This window comes from Caloenas nicobarica, chromosome 3, assembly GCF_036013445.1.
Source record: "Caloenas nicobarica isolate bCalNic1 chromosome 3, bCalNic1.hap1, whole genome shotgun sequence".
Classification (NCBI taxonomy): Eukaryota; Metazoa; Chordata; class Aves; order Columbiformes; family Columbidae; genus Caloenas; species Caloenas nicobarica.
Genome location: NC_088247.1, coordinates 80,789,942 through 80,809,052, shown reverse-complemented (window position 1 = coordinate 80,809,052; position 19,111 = coordinate 80,789,942). Strand labels below are relative to the sequence as shown.

The 19,111-nt window shown below is 34.5% G+C and overlaps 1 protein-coding gene across 1 annotated transcript in view; it reads right to left on the bottom strand.

Annotated features, from left to right (window-relative positions):
* Positions 1-19,111, bottom strand: part of RYR2 (ryanodine receptor 2) — a 364,098-nt gene that overhangs the window by 22,203 nt on the left and 322,784 nt on the right. The window contains exons 87-94 of the mRNA XM_065631500.1: positions 18,156-18,229; positions 10,357-10,437; positions 9,328-9,416; positions 7,595-7,723; positions 6,120-6,224; positions 3,731-3,812; positions 1,313-2,616; positions 893-957 (exon numbers count right to left, since the gene is read on the bottom strand). Of these exons, the coding sequence (XP_065487572.1) occupies positions 893-957; positions 1,313-2,616; positions 3,731-3,812; positions 6,120-6,224; positions 7,595-7,723; positions 9,328-9,416; positions 10,357-10,437; positions 18,156-18,229 (1,929 nt within the window). The remainder of the gene's footprint in view (positions 1-892; positions 958-1,312; positions 2,617-3,730; positions 3,813-6,119; positions 6,225-7,594; positions 7,724-9,327; positions 9,417-10,356; positions 10,438-18,155; positions 18,230-19,111) is intronic.

The window sequence follows — 19,111 nt, the reverse complement described above, 5'->3', positions numbered from 1 at the left end:
GTTCTCAGAGAACACAGGTAGCTCGCATCAAGTGGAGCAATCAACAGTCAAGTGATCTTCTAAAGTCAGGAAGACTCTCCTTCACAAAGTTATACTGGCTGAGTAAGAAATTTGCTGTACTGATTAGGAAGAAGAGTTTTTGTAACTGGCAAGTGTTTGTCATCCCAGGAGAGAAGTAAGGATAGAGCTTGAGACTAAGGAATCCACTTAGAATTTTGACAGTGACATATCAGCTACAGGAACTCTACATGTATCAGAACTGTACATATATCAGTAACCACAAAATACAGGGATAGAGTGTCATACTTTTTACTATGCTTTGTTTTCCACTATTTTTATTCTGAGCTAACCTCATTAAAGGTCCTAAAAAGACTGAAATGATCATTTATCAAATGCTAACACTTGTTCTTTATAAAGACATGAGAGTATTCAGTAATTCATTAAAATTATATAGGAATATTAAAGTTTTTGCAAAATCCAAATAACTCAAAATAGGTCATAGCAAATGGGAGGGGCAAAATAGATTCAGTCTCTACTACTGGTGGGTAACGAGTCTCTGGAATCCAAGTGCTCTTACAGTTTTTCCAGCAGATTTTCTTCTAGCTTTAAGACTTGCCAAGAAAAACTTAATCAAACACATTAAAAGAAACTAAATCGACGTTTAAAAGGATGCTGCTGGAAGAAGGAAATTAAAAAAAAAAAAAAAAGAGTGATGTTATTTACACGGCATTTCCTTGCAAACGTGCATGGACGTGGAGGATGGTTAAAAACAATCCTAACTGGAACATGAATGGACACCAAATTAAAGGCAAAGAAATAAGTACTAATTGAAATGTTTTTTTCAGTGAAATAAACCACATTTTGTAGGATCACAGATTAAAGTAATACATACTCTGCTTTTTCAGGTTCAGATTTTGTTTCCTCCTTCTCTTCCTTTTCATCTTCTTTCACCTGCTCCTACAAAAAGCCAGATATAAAAAAGCATCTAAACACTATTACACCATACAGAGTCAGTTAAAAGGATACACAGAGTGCAGAATGTTAGACTATTTTTCAAACAATTGAAACCCCAAAAGATGATGATCCTTCAATTTACATTAGTGAAGAGATATTTTAAGATTAATTAAAAGCAAATTCAGACACTTAGAGAATTCAAGCTTATGACATCAGAGAGGTTAAACACCAGTAACTATATGTGATTCCTTAAAAAACACATCACAAGCCCCACGAAAACATAAATGCAAATTTTATTTCGAAACTATACTTAATATACGAAAGAGAAACACACAGCAGAAAGAAAATACACAGTTACCTGGACTTTTTCCTGCACCTCAGGCATTGGAGCTATGGAGGGAGTGCTCAGTAAATCACTCAAACCAGCATTTGGATTGTGAGGGATCAATTTATACTGTCCACCTTCTCGTTTCAAATCCAAACCAAATATATCTGAGAGGAGATCACTCTCATCTGATAAAGTTCTCAGATCTGTCAAGTCTTCTGTAGGCAATGCAGCTTCTGTTGGTTTCCTCTCTCCCTCTTCTCCTTCCCCACGCACTTCATCCTGAGTGGGATCTGGCATATTAGCTAATAGTTCAGCCACCTTGATTTTCTTTGCTCCTTCTACTAGGCTTCCTCCAAGCAGCAAACTGCATATGATGCGAAAGAAGCCCCGGACAACGCTACAAGCAAAATGTAGTAGGCCCATCAATATGCTCCAATAAGAAGAAAACAAAGCCATGACCATGTCCTTCATGGTCATTTTCTTCACTTTTTTCATCTGTTTCTTTAGGCTCTTCATGCTGAGCATTTTCATGAGAGTCACTATATTATACTTGAGAGCTACTAATGCTGACTTCATGGTCATAAGAGAGAAGAAACCCATTCTAGGATCCTGTTCCTCAGGCTTATCTTTCTCGTTCTCCTCTTTATTTGCTGACCTTTCATTCAGATCTGACTCAGAGATCTGAGCAGCCAGTTGCATTTCAAAGATGGTATCCTCACAGAAATTCACAAAAAGCTCCATCTTTTCTTTCTCCCCGCCTTCATTTACAACATCAAATATAAATTGTCTCTTTGACTCTTTCACCTGAGGTTTCTCCCACTGAGTTCGACTTGACTCGCTTATTTCAAAATAAACTCGTTCGATGCGCTTCGCACTGCCCATGATTTCTATGCGTCCAAGGAAAGGCTGAAAGTAGTTCAGCACGCTCTCTGATAGTTCCAGGAAAGTTTGCAAGCGGCTGTCATGGGGCATGTGTTCTGACAGGTTGGTCAGGAGAACAGCGACATTGAAGCCAATGTCTTTGGCAGGTTCATGGAATCGTTTCACAAACTCCTCATAGTCCAGAGTCTCATTCTCATCTGTTTCAGCACACGATAGCAGAAACTCAGTTTCAGACTGGGTGTAATGCTTATGGCTTTCCATTGCCTTGTGAAAATCCCTCTTTGAAATAACCCCTTTACCATCAGGGTCATATTCTTTGAATGCATCAGAGGAAGTCAAATCCTTCAACTTCAAGAACATATCAAAAAACTTCAGAATCATCTCCACATTGTTGGATGATTCCACAAGCATATCGACCATCTGCTTGCCAATAGTTCCATTCACAACATTACCTGGATGTGATGACATGAAGTTAGAGATACTGAGGGTAGCACATGTTTCGGCAAAGAAAAGTGTATAATAATGACTACTGAAATAATCAAACAGCAAGAATCATAAACTATTGGCTAACACACGTGAGGAAAACAGCTGTAAAATCAGATCTTTTACTAGTAACACTCTCCTAGGGTTTGGAAAAAACAAGTGATTAATTATCTGCCATTAAAGAAAGGAAGAACTGACAAGCCCTACAGAGAGACATCTGTTACATTTAATGCAGTACTAAACATGAAGCAGCATACTATGAATTTTACTACAGTGAAACATAGAACTAGCGTCACATTAGCTAGGATTAGTAGCTCAGTAGGTTACTCATGAAGTACAGCCTATATTACTGAGCATTTACTTTGCTTCTCAGTGACCGTCTATGAGCAAAGTAGCAGCAATGCATGCTATGCTGCAAACTATGCTCCATGAACTGCCCTCCCAGTTCTTTCAAGAAAATACATGTGACAGTAAGAAGCAAAAGGGAAAAACAGATCTTTGGATCATCTGTGTGTATGTCTGGTTAATCTATTATTGGAAGCACCAATACAATACTACAAAGGAGTTAAAGAAACAGTAGCATTTCTTGAACATGATCACATTCTCTGGGGAATTAGAATTTCAGGTACCAGCTATAAAGGACCTTGAACCTAGCCACTGGACAAATCACAGACTCTTCTTTACGGCTTAGATTGCTCCCAAAATAAATGCAATGTAGTAAAGGTGTTAATAAAGTGACTGATAAATTGTTTAGTTCCTAGAATTATGGATTCCCATTTCAATAGTAAAAAAAACTTTTTACTTAAGCCAAAAGAGAAGTCAGGTTCATGGAAACAGAGTAAAACTTCTGCCAGAGCTGGATTTGATACAATTCTGACATTCAGAATTAATAGAAACTATATCAACTACACTATATAAATCTCCCATTCATTTGAAGACCTAACGACTCTCCTCACAACTGAGACATGAAAATCAAAAACCTGAAGGAAAATGGAGAATTATTTCTCACGTGAAGAAAATCTCAAAGGTAAAAACCTTGCTAGAACAACAGTGAAAGATGATTTCAAATTAAATTTTGACTACCTTCCAGCATAGACAGCAACATGACAACCATATCCTTCTGAAGATCCATTAACTCCTTCAGTAATTCAATTTGGCTGGAATCCTAAATAATGAACACAACATATAAAATTAGATATCTGTTGACTTCTCTGACATTTATATACGTGCATGCATATTTCACCCCATAAAAATGAGGCTTAGAAATTAAGAAGTTAGTAGTGTCAGAGCTGGTAATATAGTGAAAATATATTTCCTTACAGTAAATTTAGAGGATCAAACCTACACAATCATCTGTTTGTAAGACAGTAGTTTAACAGGGATAATGTGAAACCTGAAGGTGATGAAAAAATTTAAAGCAATAACTGGCTATGTCAAGCTCACAGAGGTGATGCCTCTAATGCTTCATGTCAGCTAAAATATTGCTGCTGTTGGTGTAATCAAGATTACAGCTATGAAGACTTGTAAAAACAACAATGGCAGCAGGACATAGAGCTCAAAGTGTAAAATTATGCAAAGAGAGTGATTCCATTATAGGCCACTGAACTTTTTTGGGGAGAAAGAGAAGTCGAAATAAAATTTCAAAATATTTATTAATAAAGTTCCATAGCTGTATCCTTAAACAGATGTGATCTCAATTCTTTTAGCTATCTTTTATTTCATGTGGCTTATCAAGTTTACTATTTCGCTTGACAATGATTTCAACCTGGAGTCTATCTGGATAGATTTATTCAACTACTTAATTTCTCCCTGAGCAAAACATTGTTGCATCATGCTGTTGATAAAGTATAATAGAGCATTTCTGGACTTCAGTGATTAGTACAATAAACTCAAGATACTTTATGGCAATTTGGATCTTGGATCAAAAACAGCACAAGTTAGAAATAATGAAGATCTCTAATTGATTTGTCTTGTAACTTTTCATTATAAATCTTCTGACTTCAAAAGTTGCTTACAACCTGGATGTTCACATAGATTGAAAATTTTACTTTAATTTTCTACCGTATGATATTTCTTCAGAAGTATTACCAATATCACCTTGTTGCTTCCTAGTATAAGACTAGAGAAGGAAAATGAAAAAAACCCAGCCAACCAACCAACAACAAACAAACAAAAAACCCCAGACAAAACTGTGTTTTAGTTTTGTTCCTATTTAAATCTTGTTTAGCTATTCTCCAAAAAGTGCTCTGGACACTCCCAATTTAAAACAAAAACCAAATACTTAGCCTAGGCAGGCCACCTGTACAGACAAAAGCCATATGGCAACTCCTTATAAATCCAATTAACCACACTCTACACCTTCAAAAACTGGTATTTCAAGATAATCTGAAAAGCTACCAACCAACTTATAGCTACCGTGTGTTTGACTCGCTGTCAGTAACTACTTAGATACTGCTTTTCGTGTTGCTTTAGTGGTACAGGAAGAAAGCACAATAGCTACCACTGTGGCATACCCAAACACTGGCTATTTATTCAATTCTTAAAATAACAAAGATGTTCCAAACCCAGGACAGTATCTACAAGCACTTACAAATACACGTCAGCAGAAATTCGATGCATCACTCTTGAAAAACAGGTTTCATTGTAATGCCATTTGTTGGAAGAAGACCTCTATTTAGCCATAAAGAATTAGAAGCATACCTGTACCACAAAGTCTACAAATCGAAGCAATTGCCCTACTTTCAGTCACAAAGTCCCAAGGGTAGGGAGGAAAATCATTTGAGCAAGACTACTTCAATTTATGCAAAGAACACTTTACTTTGAGTATGTCAAATTTAGAAATTTAGAATCACTACATTCAATTAAGATGTAGAATTCTTTTAAAAGGTAAGAAATTGAAAAATGCTCTTCTTAAGGATAGGATTCTTCTCACCTCTAAAGAGATGTCTATGGCAGCCCCCTACGCTATGAGTACTCACATCCAAAAGCATCTCACCCATTCTAAGGTCTAATCACCCTCTTTCTCTACTAAGAGTAGAAAAGGCTTAGATGCAGATGTGCCTTGAACTAGGGTTCAATGACAATGAACTGAGGGTCAATGCAGGACACATCAGTAAAGATGGGTCTTGCACAAAAGGCTCACACAAAATTGCAGAAAACGCTGTGACAGAACTTTGGTATGAAAGACAGGAACTGGTTAGTTCTTTATGAATATTGATGACATGCTTCATTTACAGCTCAATCTAAGCAGCTTTTGCCTATGGCCAGTAATCCAATTACAGGCCTGCTATTCACACCCACTACAAGTTTTGTACGTTACTCCTTCAACTCTATTGTATTCTATCACCTCTCTCATTTTCCCTCCCATTTCCCCTGTTAACTGTTGTTATTAATGACTCAGACATATTATTAAGTTTATCTTTAAAAAAAAAAGTTAGTACCTTAAAAAGAGAAAAGTAAAACAAAGAGATACCTGAGACAGCTTCATCTGCATGTGGGCAAACACATGAAGAAAACCAACTACAGCATCCCATAGTCTGCTGTGTGCTAGACTTTGCTGATTCCCAGTACAGGGCCCCTAATGTACAGAGCGGGGAAAAAAAAAAAGCAGAGACAAAACCAGAAAGGAAGACACACAGTGCATAGGTTGTCCTTTAGAAACTGCTATGAAAAATTAAACATATGTAGAAATATCTATTTAATAATATCAGTGCCTGTAAGCAATACCCATTCGTAATAACCATTCTGCCTCTGTTTCACACAAGTTCTAATTTACTAATTCAGAACCACAAAAAGTATATCTGCCTGCAACTTTAAAGTGCAAATGCTAAAAGCATACAAGTCTTACAGCTGATTCTTCCCTACACAGTTCTGTAAATCAGAAATAACTTTATAGAAGGTTAATGTAAAATTGGCATAAAGGATTAGAGAATCTGACTCCTGACTTTTTTTTCCCCAGCATATTCTAGCTGTTGTTGAAACAGTGCTGAAGAATATTCTTCAAAAAATTCCAACTTCTGAAAAGCAGGAATATAAAATCTTTAGAAGTTTCAGAGAATAACAAATAAAATCTTTGCCAGCTAACAATGCTACTTGTGTTTTGTCAAATATGTATATGGTAAATATATGTACACATGTATATAAGCTGCCTCTACTCATTTATTCAATCCTGTTCTATCACATTTCATCCTCATGAACTAAAAAATACTAGTTTCATAATAATGATTTTCATCTGAATGAAAGCAATATAATAAACACCTAGTAGTCTAATGAGATTCTCTCTAACCTGTTTATTATATGCAGAAACAAACTGTAACACTGTTTACTCATTTACAAGAGGAATTAAGAACTAAATCACACTGAATTCCTAACATATCGTGGAAGAACTGGTTTATTGCTGTTTTGACGGAATTAATCCAAATCTCATTTATTGCAGTGTCCACCTCAAGTATATTTCTACAATTCTCAAATGTAATATGTGACTTCAGTATTACAAACATAGCATTGATGCCTTAAAGCAGCCTTATTCCTGATAGAAAATGTAATCCAATGTTCTGTTGACCTTAGTTTCTCAATGCATTAATAGTGAAGTCTTGAAAGTGGATAACACTGCTACAGTGTAGGACAAATTAAAAAACAAACAAACAAACAGATACTCCCCCACACAAAACAACAAAAAGTCCCCTCTACTCTCTTGCATACAATCAAATGACAACTATTTACTACCAGGTGTAAATTGGACTAAATTGCTAAGATTCCAAAAGAGCAGTGACAGATATGTGTATTTCAAAACTTCACTTCCTACTTAAATAAATGTACTAAAATAATGTTGAAGCATAAATGCATCTATATTTCTATCTATGTTATTTCTAACTACATTATGTCTTCATGCCAAAAGCATGATTATTTTCCTTTTAAATCCATAAAATTCCAATGAAACTAATTTACCTGGATATACTCTGTGAGAGTATTGAAAACTTGTTTTGCAACCTGGATGGCTTTGGAAAAATTTCGTTGTCCTTGCTCATCAATAACATCTTTCCCAGAGTAATACCAATAGAAATCACTAATGGATTCCTAAAAAACAGTTGTGAGAAGCACAAAGAGAATATGCAATCAAACTGAACAGTTATTAATCAGATATAACATTAGATCGCATTCTAGTTCTGAAAAGTATTTAGTTTATAAAGATCTTGAATGACCTCCCAACTCAAGTATTACTTCAAGAACTGTAGCTTCATCTCAAGGGAATCAGCAGGAATGCAAACTGAAATAGATAATTTAAAAACCCCACAGTAAACCTCAAAACAAAATAGCTAAATAAAAAAAAATAGATCTGTTAGTATCTGCTCTTGGAAATACAACTGCCTGCATTCTGAAAAGGAGTACTCAGTGGTACTACCATGCCTCATGGTGTTTATTAAACAATCTCTCTTTATACTGTGTGCTTGACACTCAGTCAGTAGTGGAAGCAAATGCTGCTTTGTGTGCATGATTCCTCTTTCTGTCTCCCTCAAAGGCAAGCTTATTAAAGTTTCAACAAAGTAAGTAATGGAATGAAAATCATTGTATTGTCCCTACAACTTCTACAGAATGCGTAAGGATAAAAAGTAACATTGATAACAGCAGCAGCCTAAGAAACACCAGTTTTCAATGCCTGGAATTCTCAGACCCAATAAATAAATAGCTAAAGGAAAAACTTAACTAGATAAAATAAAATTTTATATATATATATATATATATATGATCATGCACAGTGATTTTCAGAAAGATGAGAGTAATTGGTAAAATATGTTTTCATGTCTCTCACGTCCTCCAATTTGGAAACAAATTAGATTTCTTTTTTATTACACTCTACTGGGTGTGTAATGACAATGTAATGTGACAATGTAATGTTTTCATACTTATTAATAAAGATCAGAGAGAGAATTCAAATCAGAGGGTTGATGAGTTTTTAAACTAACTAGGCTTCTGCTTTTGTTGTTTGTTTTTGCCTTTTTTTTTTCCCTCCTTAGAAACTAATGTGCTCTTTTTATGCTACACCCCATGCCATTCCATGACAGTCCGCACAGCAGCCCAGTGTTCAGACTAAATCAGAACGTGGATGAAAAAGCACGTGGCTGAAGCTTAACTTGAACAATACAAAACACTTTTCAGCCAGAGGATAGTCTTGGTCAACAAGTGGCTAATGGTATTCACTGAAGTCTTTGCAGGTATCTACCTTCTGCCTGCTCTCCTTGGTTAACAGACTCCATCGCATTCCTGCATCCCATGGCTGACATCAGTCTTTCACACTTTTGTCACCTCTGACTCTCACAGTACCAAATTACAATGCTTAAAAAACTATAACCAATAGACACTCACAAACGTTTCTCATCAACATTGGCTACAGTAACCAGAATAAATGTCATGATAATAAAACTAAGCATTTTGTGATAAGGATGAAGTTTGATTTTGCTGTAAAAAGAACTTTTGTGGCAGCAAACCATGTATTGCTGAAAGAAATCAAACCATGTATTACTGAAGGAAATTCCAGGGCAATTGAGAAATTTGGAGTCTCCACATACAAACTTCTGCCTTATGATCAAAACCAATGAAACTTAAAAGAAAAAAAAAGGTAAATATTGTACAGATACAAGTCATTATTCTAATCTACTTAACCAGTATATAAGTTAACCTACCTGGACTCTTAATAAGTAATCCACAGTGGAAATGATAATATTAACAGTTGTGTTGTTACCAGTCTGAGTTCTCAGGTAATTCTGAAAATCTAAAAATTCAAAGAAAACTTTAACTTAAATTGATTTAGGTGTTAAAGACTTACAAAACTACTCCCGTAAATTAATTCTGATTTAACATGATCTAGGAAAGTATAGCTTAAAGGAATGCTTTTTTTTTTTCCTGAGGCCAGAAGCTTGGTTATCTGTTTCATCTGTAGAACTTGGCTTTATTTTCATCTAATTTATGACCTTTTTTTTTTATTACATCTTTTATTACATCTCTAGAACTCCATCAATATCAAGAGAATTACACCTAGTATATATTCTGTTAAGCAAAAGTAAAATTAAATTGCATAATTATACAATTCCTGATTACAAAGCCATAAATATGTCCAATGGCCAAAAAAAAAAAAAAAGTGTTGTGTCTTTTTTTTCCTTCTTCTCTTCTCTAATCATGACACAAAGAACACAGGGAAGTCTACTTAATAATAAAAAATACACTTAATATCATGCATTAGTTTCATTTGCTTCTGCATTGTTAAAATAGATGCTACTTCTTCAAGAAAGATATTGTGTGTGTTCTTGTAATTTCACATACAATTCCGACATTTAGTGCCAAAGAGCACACATGAGAATGCATACAAATGCCAAAAAACAATACATATACCTTCCTGTTATATTTTTGCTCTGAATCTTCACCAACTAAAAGTTATAAACCATGTATGTTTTCCTATATAAATTTACCTTTCCTAGTAGGTCAAGATCCAAAACTCACGATTTTGGAAACCACTCTCTTTTCTACAAAGTTAAAGCTGATTAGAAGAACCTGGCAATTTAATTCCACATAAACATCCTGCTTTCATGTACAGACTAGTAGCTACTCCACCTTCCATAACATCCCATGAAGGTTGCCAAACCTTCAGCAACAAAGAGCTTTTATCTTTAGTTACCATCACCTTGGCTCGGCTGAGTGGCAGCCTGCCCACAAACCTGAATTATGTCCTTCACAAAGCAACTGAAGAAAACGGAAGAGGTCACAGGTGAACTCATCATCCTGCATCACCTTTTCTCCTGTGGAAAAGCCAGATGGAAGAAGAATATCACAGGCTGACAAGGAACACCCCACAGCCCCTGAAGAAAATCTCTATATTCCATTTTAAGAAAGAGAGAAGGGGAGAGAAAATTTATAACCACCAATCTATCTGAAGCACATTTGATTTGTGCTTGGCAGATAGTTATTTGGTAAAAAAAAAAAGAAAAGAAAATAAAATAAAAGAAAAAAACAACCAAAAAAAAGAAACTTTTCATTTATAAGTATGGCAGCATGAGCTTGGCAACATTTTACAAATAATCCATGATTTACATTCTTATTTGACTTTGCTGGGCATGAATGCTGCATTACATACAAAGGTTAGGACTGGATTAATTTGGTTCCCATTAATCACAAAACAAGGTACTTAAAAATACAGAAAGATATTTAATCAGGAAGGATATTCCTCAAAAAAACCTATTAGTTCGTAAAATACTCTAGAATAACCCCTGAAATTTATAGCTGTGCAAATTCTCAAGAATCATTTAGGCTGAAATATATATGAGGATTTAGCACCTGTCTGCTGCTGACACAAAACGGTTGTTGGGTATTTGTCTCCTTTGGCAAAATAAATCAATAAACTTACGATAGAACAAATGCCAATGTACTTTACTGAATTAGGTGCTTTGGTTCTTTTTTTTTTTGGTAAATAACTAATAGCCAAATGTATAAAGCTTCAGATTATTTTGATTTTTCACAGGAAACAGTATACTAAAAACTCTCCATTAACACACCATTATTTCAACTACATCAATACATACAGTTAACTTTGCACACTGACATGTGAGGAAGAGAAACAACCATTCACCCAGGAAAACAACCACAACTGAGGAAACGTAGAGCAGCTAATAAAATAATAAAATAACACAGAAGAACAACAACATAGCTGTTCAAAACAATAAAGGCCACCTATTGAAAGTAAGGAAATTCCCATTCAGGACTTTGGAAAAGTATTTGGAACATGTAGAGCAACAAAAATAGGAGACAAAAACTTCTACTTTTTAAGAATATACATCATTTGAATATGGGGCTGAGTGCTACTTGTAGACAACAAAAGGAAAGGAGATAAAAATGTAAGCAAACTGCAAAATAATTTAGAAATATTTCTTTTTTCATGGGGCGATAGTTTAGGTTTTTCTCTGAACTTCAAAATCCCATGTCTACAAAGACAATATTTTTAGTGGGTGAACAGAAGGAAATCAGAAGAGTAAGTGAATTAACATTTAAAAGAAAAAAAAAAGTTTTTTTCAAAAAGGTAATAATTACACTAACAATTACTGTCATACTGTTATATTAGTGGAGAAATCTAATTATAATGTCTACGTTTATAAATTATTGCAAGTACATTATTAAAGCTGAATTGTAAATTGTATTTAGTACAATTTAAATATATAAAAAAATGAACATGATCAGAAATTTAACTTAAATTCATGAATGATTATAAGTCCAAACTAATAGACTTTTCGATCCACAGCCTGTGAATTTTCAAGGGAGAAGCTTCAGAATAATGGTAGGATCAGGAAGCAAAATCATTTTGAAAACTAATATGAATATTTCAAAGGTACAGAATTTCACTCTTTCCTGTTGCTGGCAAGACATGCTGTTTGGCATTAAGAGCACATACCATCAAAGTATACACAAACACAGTTTCTTGTAACACAGGGAAAGATAAAATGCTCTTCCTCCTAATTGCAGATGTGTATGTATGGCAGTGGCAAACACTATGCAATTTCTTCCACAATAATGAGCCAAACACTATAAATGCCAATGCATGACATTTTTCTCCATCCCAGACATAAATATAAGAAACACAATTTTTCAGTCACAGGAGACCTAAAACCTGTTCAGCTAATTAAACAATGAAAAATAAATGACTGTTTCTGTCAGGGTTGATTAATGTATACATACAATATATGCCTGAGAAAGCAAGAATGCAAAATCAAGAGGTGCCTATGCACTTAAAATTATGTTATTCAATATTATATGCTGGTTCAGCCCTGCAAATACTTTCGTATGTTGCTGGACAAAGGCCAGATATAGATTATCCTGCAGGATTAGTCACTTGCTTTTTTTTAATTTAACTGAACTCCTGTCATGCTTCAAGTTACGCTTGGAGTCACATGCTTTGTTGATGTAGATGAATATTTATATTTTGCACAAATGAGCATTACAGAAAGCCAAATATTTGGTGGAGCCTGTACCTTCACACATTGAATCCATGCAGCTTTGCTACTGTGATGGCAATGATTTCAAAGAATAACTGACAGGAAAATTCCTGAATGTATTAAGGTTGGACTAATCAAGCCCATAGAGGGCCCAAGTATGTATTTCTTGTATATCAAGACATCACTGAATCAAAGCCATTTGTATGAATAAGACCACAGAATAAGTTACAGTTTAATATTTTTCTACCTCTATTTTTATTGCCCTCTTATCAAGTAAGATTTTTCAGGACAAGAAAGAAAACAAGTCTCAAGTTAAACTGATTACACAGATTAAATTATGAAGCAATTTTCTGGCTTTTAGTACACCCACGGGAATTTAGGAATTTTTATAAAATAAATTCCAATTTTAATATTGGAAAGGTTTAGAAGGGTCTTTTAATTAGCTCCACTATAAAGCAAACACAAAATTAATACTAGTTATTGCAAAATTCTGCAAAATCAGAAGGTATTTAGCTACATCATTTCACATAAGCTGAAAGGTCCACTCCTTCTGGAAATATTTTTACATATTTCAAAATGAAGCCAAAAAAACCTGTTTCCAACAGCTTTGGCCACACTAAGATTTTAAATAATCCCAGTTTCCAATTCCTACAGCTGATCAATATCTGACTAAAAATAATGTTGGTATTGTCAGGAATTTTAATTTTCAGATGTTACTCACTGCAAGAAGTGTTTCACTGGCACCTACAGAACTGAACTGCAGATCCATTTCTTTCTAGAAAATCTAAGAGAACAACCTTTGCTGCTGTGCACACAAATTCACGCCAATACATACAAAGATTTTTATAGATAATTTGCTTACAGACTTACACACTGCATAAAGTATGACAGGTTGTCACAAAACCATGTTCTTTAACTTCTGTTGATATGATGTATATTCTGGCATATATTTGCTTAGACATTAAAATGCTGCCATTGCTCATGCTGTATGTAAATGGTATGGCTACACACATGAAGGCTTTAAGCCTGTAGTCTTTGCAAAACTGGAAAATGGTATTCATGATATATAGGAACAGAGGTGTTGCATATAGGGAATGAAAATATGATTGAATGAAAAATTAAATACATGGGTTTTTTTCCTTGAAAGTGCATGTGTCCAAATTTAATAACTCCCTATTTTTTTTTCTTAATTCTCAATGGAGAAGATCTAACTTTTATTATTACTCAGAAACAGTTGTCTGACACTACATATTACAGATATATAAAAATGCTTTCAGTTTTCAAAAAGGGACAGGGCTCCTTTTCGGTGGTTGTTACGCTAGAGTAAAGCCCTCCCATGGTAAACCAAGTGCATTTATTCTTATCACAGGACCCAGGCAAGACTGCATTGGCTCGTGAGTGCTGCATGCCTTTGACTTCTCAAGAACCTGACTCAAATAAGAAAAGCACTTGTTTTCTCACCAAGTGACACATACAAATTTTCCTTTTAAATGCAAACACGGATTTGAATACAGTGATATAAAGGCGGAAAACACCCCTCCAATGAAGGCTACAGTGCATCACGCAGAATTTAAACATCTACTTTAAGTGTGACTACGTAAGCGAAGGACAAAAGCATATTTATTGATTTCACATTATTAATGGCTGATGAATACCCTCATTATAATTATTTATTTAATGGCATGTGTACCACTCTCAGTCAGTTTAATAGAAAGTCTGTTAAGACATACTATCAGATCATTTTCCATCCTAAAATTATACTTTACTAAAATAAGCCTTCTGAGAACTTATGGAGAAACAAAATAATGCCATGATACAATATTAAAATATTAAAAATAAAAATAGAGCTTTCCTGACAAAAAGGAAAATTGGTAAAATAATCCAAGTGTAAACTTTACTTCTTAAACTTTTTACATCATATGATAAGTAAAGCAAGTCTCTCCAAAGGAGAAAAACATTGCACTTTCAAGATTTTTTGACTCACAGTGAAATCACATAGAGTCCGAGTGTTAAATGAAAAATGACAAAACCATTGCAAGATAACATGGATTTCTACATGTCTTTGGATTTGAACCCCCCTTTTTTCAAAAGGAAACAGGACAATCAAAACAAAATATGTACAGAAGAAAAAGCATTGAGGACATCACAAAAACATATAAGAAACACGTTTGCTAAAGAATCATCAATGTTGTTACCAGTGAGGGTTCCAGGGTTTGGAAAGGGAAGGTAGTACCAGTCAGAGGAATATCAGGACAACGAGCTTACGATGCGGACAGCACAAAGAAACAGTTGGAATAGAGCAATAAATCTCACATCCATGTTGACTCAGTACAGGGCTTTCTACCTATTGCCAAGGTTGACCTGGGACCAGAAACTATATAGCACTGCCTTTGATGAAAAGTTGACTCTATTCCTATCAGTGTCAACAGCAGTTTTTCTTTAACTTTGGTAAGAATAGTTTCAGGCTTATAGGTTGTAAACTCAATGACAATTACTCATCAATATGCTTCTGCATCAGATTCAGATGACATGACACACAGACTACAACGCACATTTTATATCACATCACTCCTTTGGGAATCAATAAAATGATCCTTAATTGAGGAGTAATTATTACTCATGGAGTATCTCCCTCGAAAAAAGGAATGGGAGAAAACATTTCCAGATTTTTGGTACTTCCTCTGTTCTATTTACAGATGGTTATTCATAGGATTGTAAACAGATATATGATCTCAGGTATCCCATAAAATCTAGGATACTTTGAAACAGTTCACTTCAGGAGTTTCCCCACAGACACACTGGCTGGGCTTTCATAATGCTATCAGGTATTAATACCAGCACCTGTACAGCTCTTATGTAAACTACTTTTCAACTACTTGAAAAAGGTGTGCTTCATAATATATAAAAAAATTATTATTTGAAGGTAGCATAATATTAATAATAATGTAACTGTGAAAAGAAAAAGTACAGCCTTTTTTGGTTTGGCTTTGCTTTGTTCTGTTTTCTTGAATTTTCAATAGCTGGCTATTAATACCTATAAAAAGCAAAAAAATTGTTAGCAAATATTATCCCTTTGTGCCAAGAAATCTTTGCAGAGCGTAATTATTGCTAGCTTGACATTGCTGCTGCTCAGTAACAAAGAAAAAACACACGATCCTCTGTGCAGAATTTTGTTAATCTGTCAAATAAAAAATTTCTACTTAGAAAACAAAAATCCAGATCATCCCCCTCCCCAACATTTGGCTAATGAAAAAACATCCACTGTGGTTGAGCTTATTGTTTCTGCTGAAAGGTATATACATTTTGTATTTTAAATTCTCATTTATCATGGTGATGGGAACATCTCATGGCAACTATTCCTATAAAGCTTTTACTTCACTTGATCTTTGAGGTATAGGAACTTCACATCAAGTAGCTTTCAGAATAAGGAAGAACCATCCGTACACGTTACTCATTCCTTTAAATTAGCAGTGCACCACCTCTTTCTCGTATCAACTCCTGAGCGCATTAAATAAACCTAGCCAGTGACAAGGCCTCTCCTTACTAACCACCCTCAAATCCTCACTGGATCCACCACTGATTTCCTGTGCTTGCACAAATCAATGCAGCGATAAAGCCACATTAAATACAAAACATAAATACTACAGGAGGACTATGGCACAAGGCTTTGGTATGTATAATTTTTTTTAATAGTTCTAAACATTCATCCATTGCAAATATGGGCTCACTAAAATGAAAAGAAACAAAAAAGAATAGAAAAAAAAGTTTAAAAAAGCTTGCTGCTCTTACATCTAGTGTGCCAGTTACTGTGCAAATCCTGAGAAAGGGAGGAAGAATGAAGTGGGAAGAGTTGACACAAAACCCAAGAAGTTTGGAATATGCAATTGTAATAATAAAAGAAAAGAAGCCAGTAGTTTAACGGTCTTACAGGAACAAAAAATCTAATTGTGTTCAGGAGCTGTACAGTGCTGACACAAAGCTAACAGCAGGAAAAATAAATAGGCAGTTGTTTTTAATAATTACCACGCTCATGAGTGATGACTGAGGAAGGGAGGACAGGACAATTAGTTCAAAGAAAAAGAAACAGGAAAAAAGAAAAAAAGTTGAGAACTTTTTTTTAGCAAATATGAAATACTGTTAGTGTTGGGTTTTGCAAAATTAGTTCTGTACTGAAAGAGAAAGATCAAATAAACAGAAAATAAAATAAATCCCTCTAATGAGGAAGCACAAAAAAACTCTAACATAGGTAGAGTCAATTATGTAGTGTTTAAAGATTTATTTATATTTGCATGCAAAATCTGTCCTTTCTAGAAATAGAGGCAGCAGTCAAAAGACAAATGAGCCATTATCTTGACAGTCCATTTTAAAATCCAACATTATAAATAATAAATTTAATTCTTTAGTAGTAGAAATGCTGTCCAAAGGAGCAAAACATTGTGTATGCCAGAGCATCAGTGCTCAGTCCACAATCTTGTGATCAAATTTTACCCACATGGGTTCATTTTATTTTCTTTACTGATATAAGGCTAGCAGCATTTGATCTACAATTTAAAACATGGGAGAACTTTCAGAGAAGCAGCTTTTATGGTTAATGTTGAAGTCATTCAGTCATATTTAATAGTTCATTATTTCGATTTGAGACAAGCAGTTGAATATTCAAGAAATATGCCACATAAAAGAGCTGCAGGCACAATAGCCATGAAATACGCAGTGCTGCAGGTATGAACTATGAACTCCCAAATGCGACAATGATTATGCAGTCAAGCTTTTTAATCTTGTTTTTAAGATAAAAACAAGTTAAAAGATTAGGTGACTGTAGAATTTAAACATACAAATGCACTGTAAAAAATACTGAAGAGGAGAAAATGTGCTTTGGTAGCTCTATTAAGTTAGATAAGAATGAACCTAACATTTCCAGACAATTACAGTAAGGGAGTAATAGAATTTACTGTCAGACAGAAGAAAGAAATTGACAGTGAACTGACAACACAGGGGGTAGAAAGCCAAATTGGTTCAAAGTCAAAAGTAAAGCAAAAATTTTGTAATATTTCCCCAAAGACAAACAAAACAGAATTATTTCCAAGAAAAAAAAACTTTCCCAAACAACAGATACAGTCCCCTCAAGCTCTAATATTTAACTGCTTAACTAAATTTTCTGGTTTTCATTCCAGCGAAGACAGGAAATCAGGTGAAAACTCTTAATTTCATTTTATGCTGAAAGTGGTTAGAGAATTCTGAAATGCTTTACATATGTAAACACTGCTGATTGTAACTAGAATCTGTTTTCAATTTTACATGTAACATTTTCACTTCTGGGTAAGAGTCCTCTGAAACCATTCTGAAACTCAACACATGCTAGCGATTCGCTATTGACAAGCATGGGCTTAAGCAAATTAAATAAAAATCACTGTTAGGAACCATATTTTAGCTTCAGCCTCTAGGTATATATTTACAGCATTCTGTCAGATTCAGCTTGTTTCTGCAAAAAGCAAAAGAGAATATTTCACAGATCATTTTTGTTGAATCGATAGTACCTGATCCCTCTTCAGTCACCATGCCAAGGCCTTCTGCCTTGTTCTGACGCTCGAATGCATTTAGGTCAAGAACACTGCAACGAGAAAAATGACATTTGTTCTGTGACTAATTAAATATATGTAATACTTTGTTTCGTGAAAGACAGAGAAGGATTTGTGATTTCATTTAAACATACAATCATACTAGTGCCAAGAAGATACATTTCAGTGGCTTAATATATGTGTCTGCTACAAGATTATGAAACTTAGCACTACAGACATAACCTGCTTTTGCCCTGCAAATGACAATGGAACTCAGCTCTTTATGACTGACAGAAAAAAAGGAATGTATGTGTTTATATATACATACTCATTTTAGGTATTATAATGTTGACATATTATTGACTACTTTTATATTACAGCCCAGTTTTTCCCAAGTAGCAAGGTCCATCAAGAAATTAAGACATTATTACTTTCACTTACTGTTCCTCTCCCTCCACGTTCCAAAAAACTGAGGGGGAATATTTATTCAAATAACCAGATTTAAGGAACATATATTCTCACATATTTCCATTTGTGAATCTGCAAAGTTCTGCCTTTCATGGCTTAGCATGTCATCTATCCATGGATACATTTCTTCATAAGCATGAGTATTTATCAAAGTCAGATGAACGTAGATGAATTACAGCAAGAGTTCTGCTGGTGAGAAACTTCACTATTTCAAAATGAAACTTGGCCAAAGACAGTGTTAAGAAAAAAGGACCTAACATGGTACCCTGGACATAATAGAAGACTGAACCACTTGGTCCAGGAAACCATTAAAACACCTTTTAGTCCTATGGTTTATGTTCATTAATATGTTATTTATTGATATGGTTTATTCTTGGAAATTATATATAAAATATTTAAATACATGTTTATATACACAAAATCAATATAAACTGTCAAGAAGCATGAACAGACAATAAAGTCGCAGT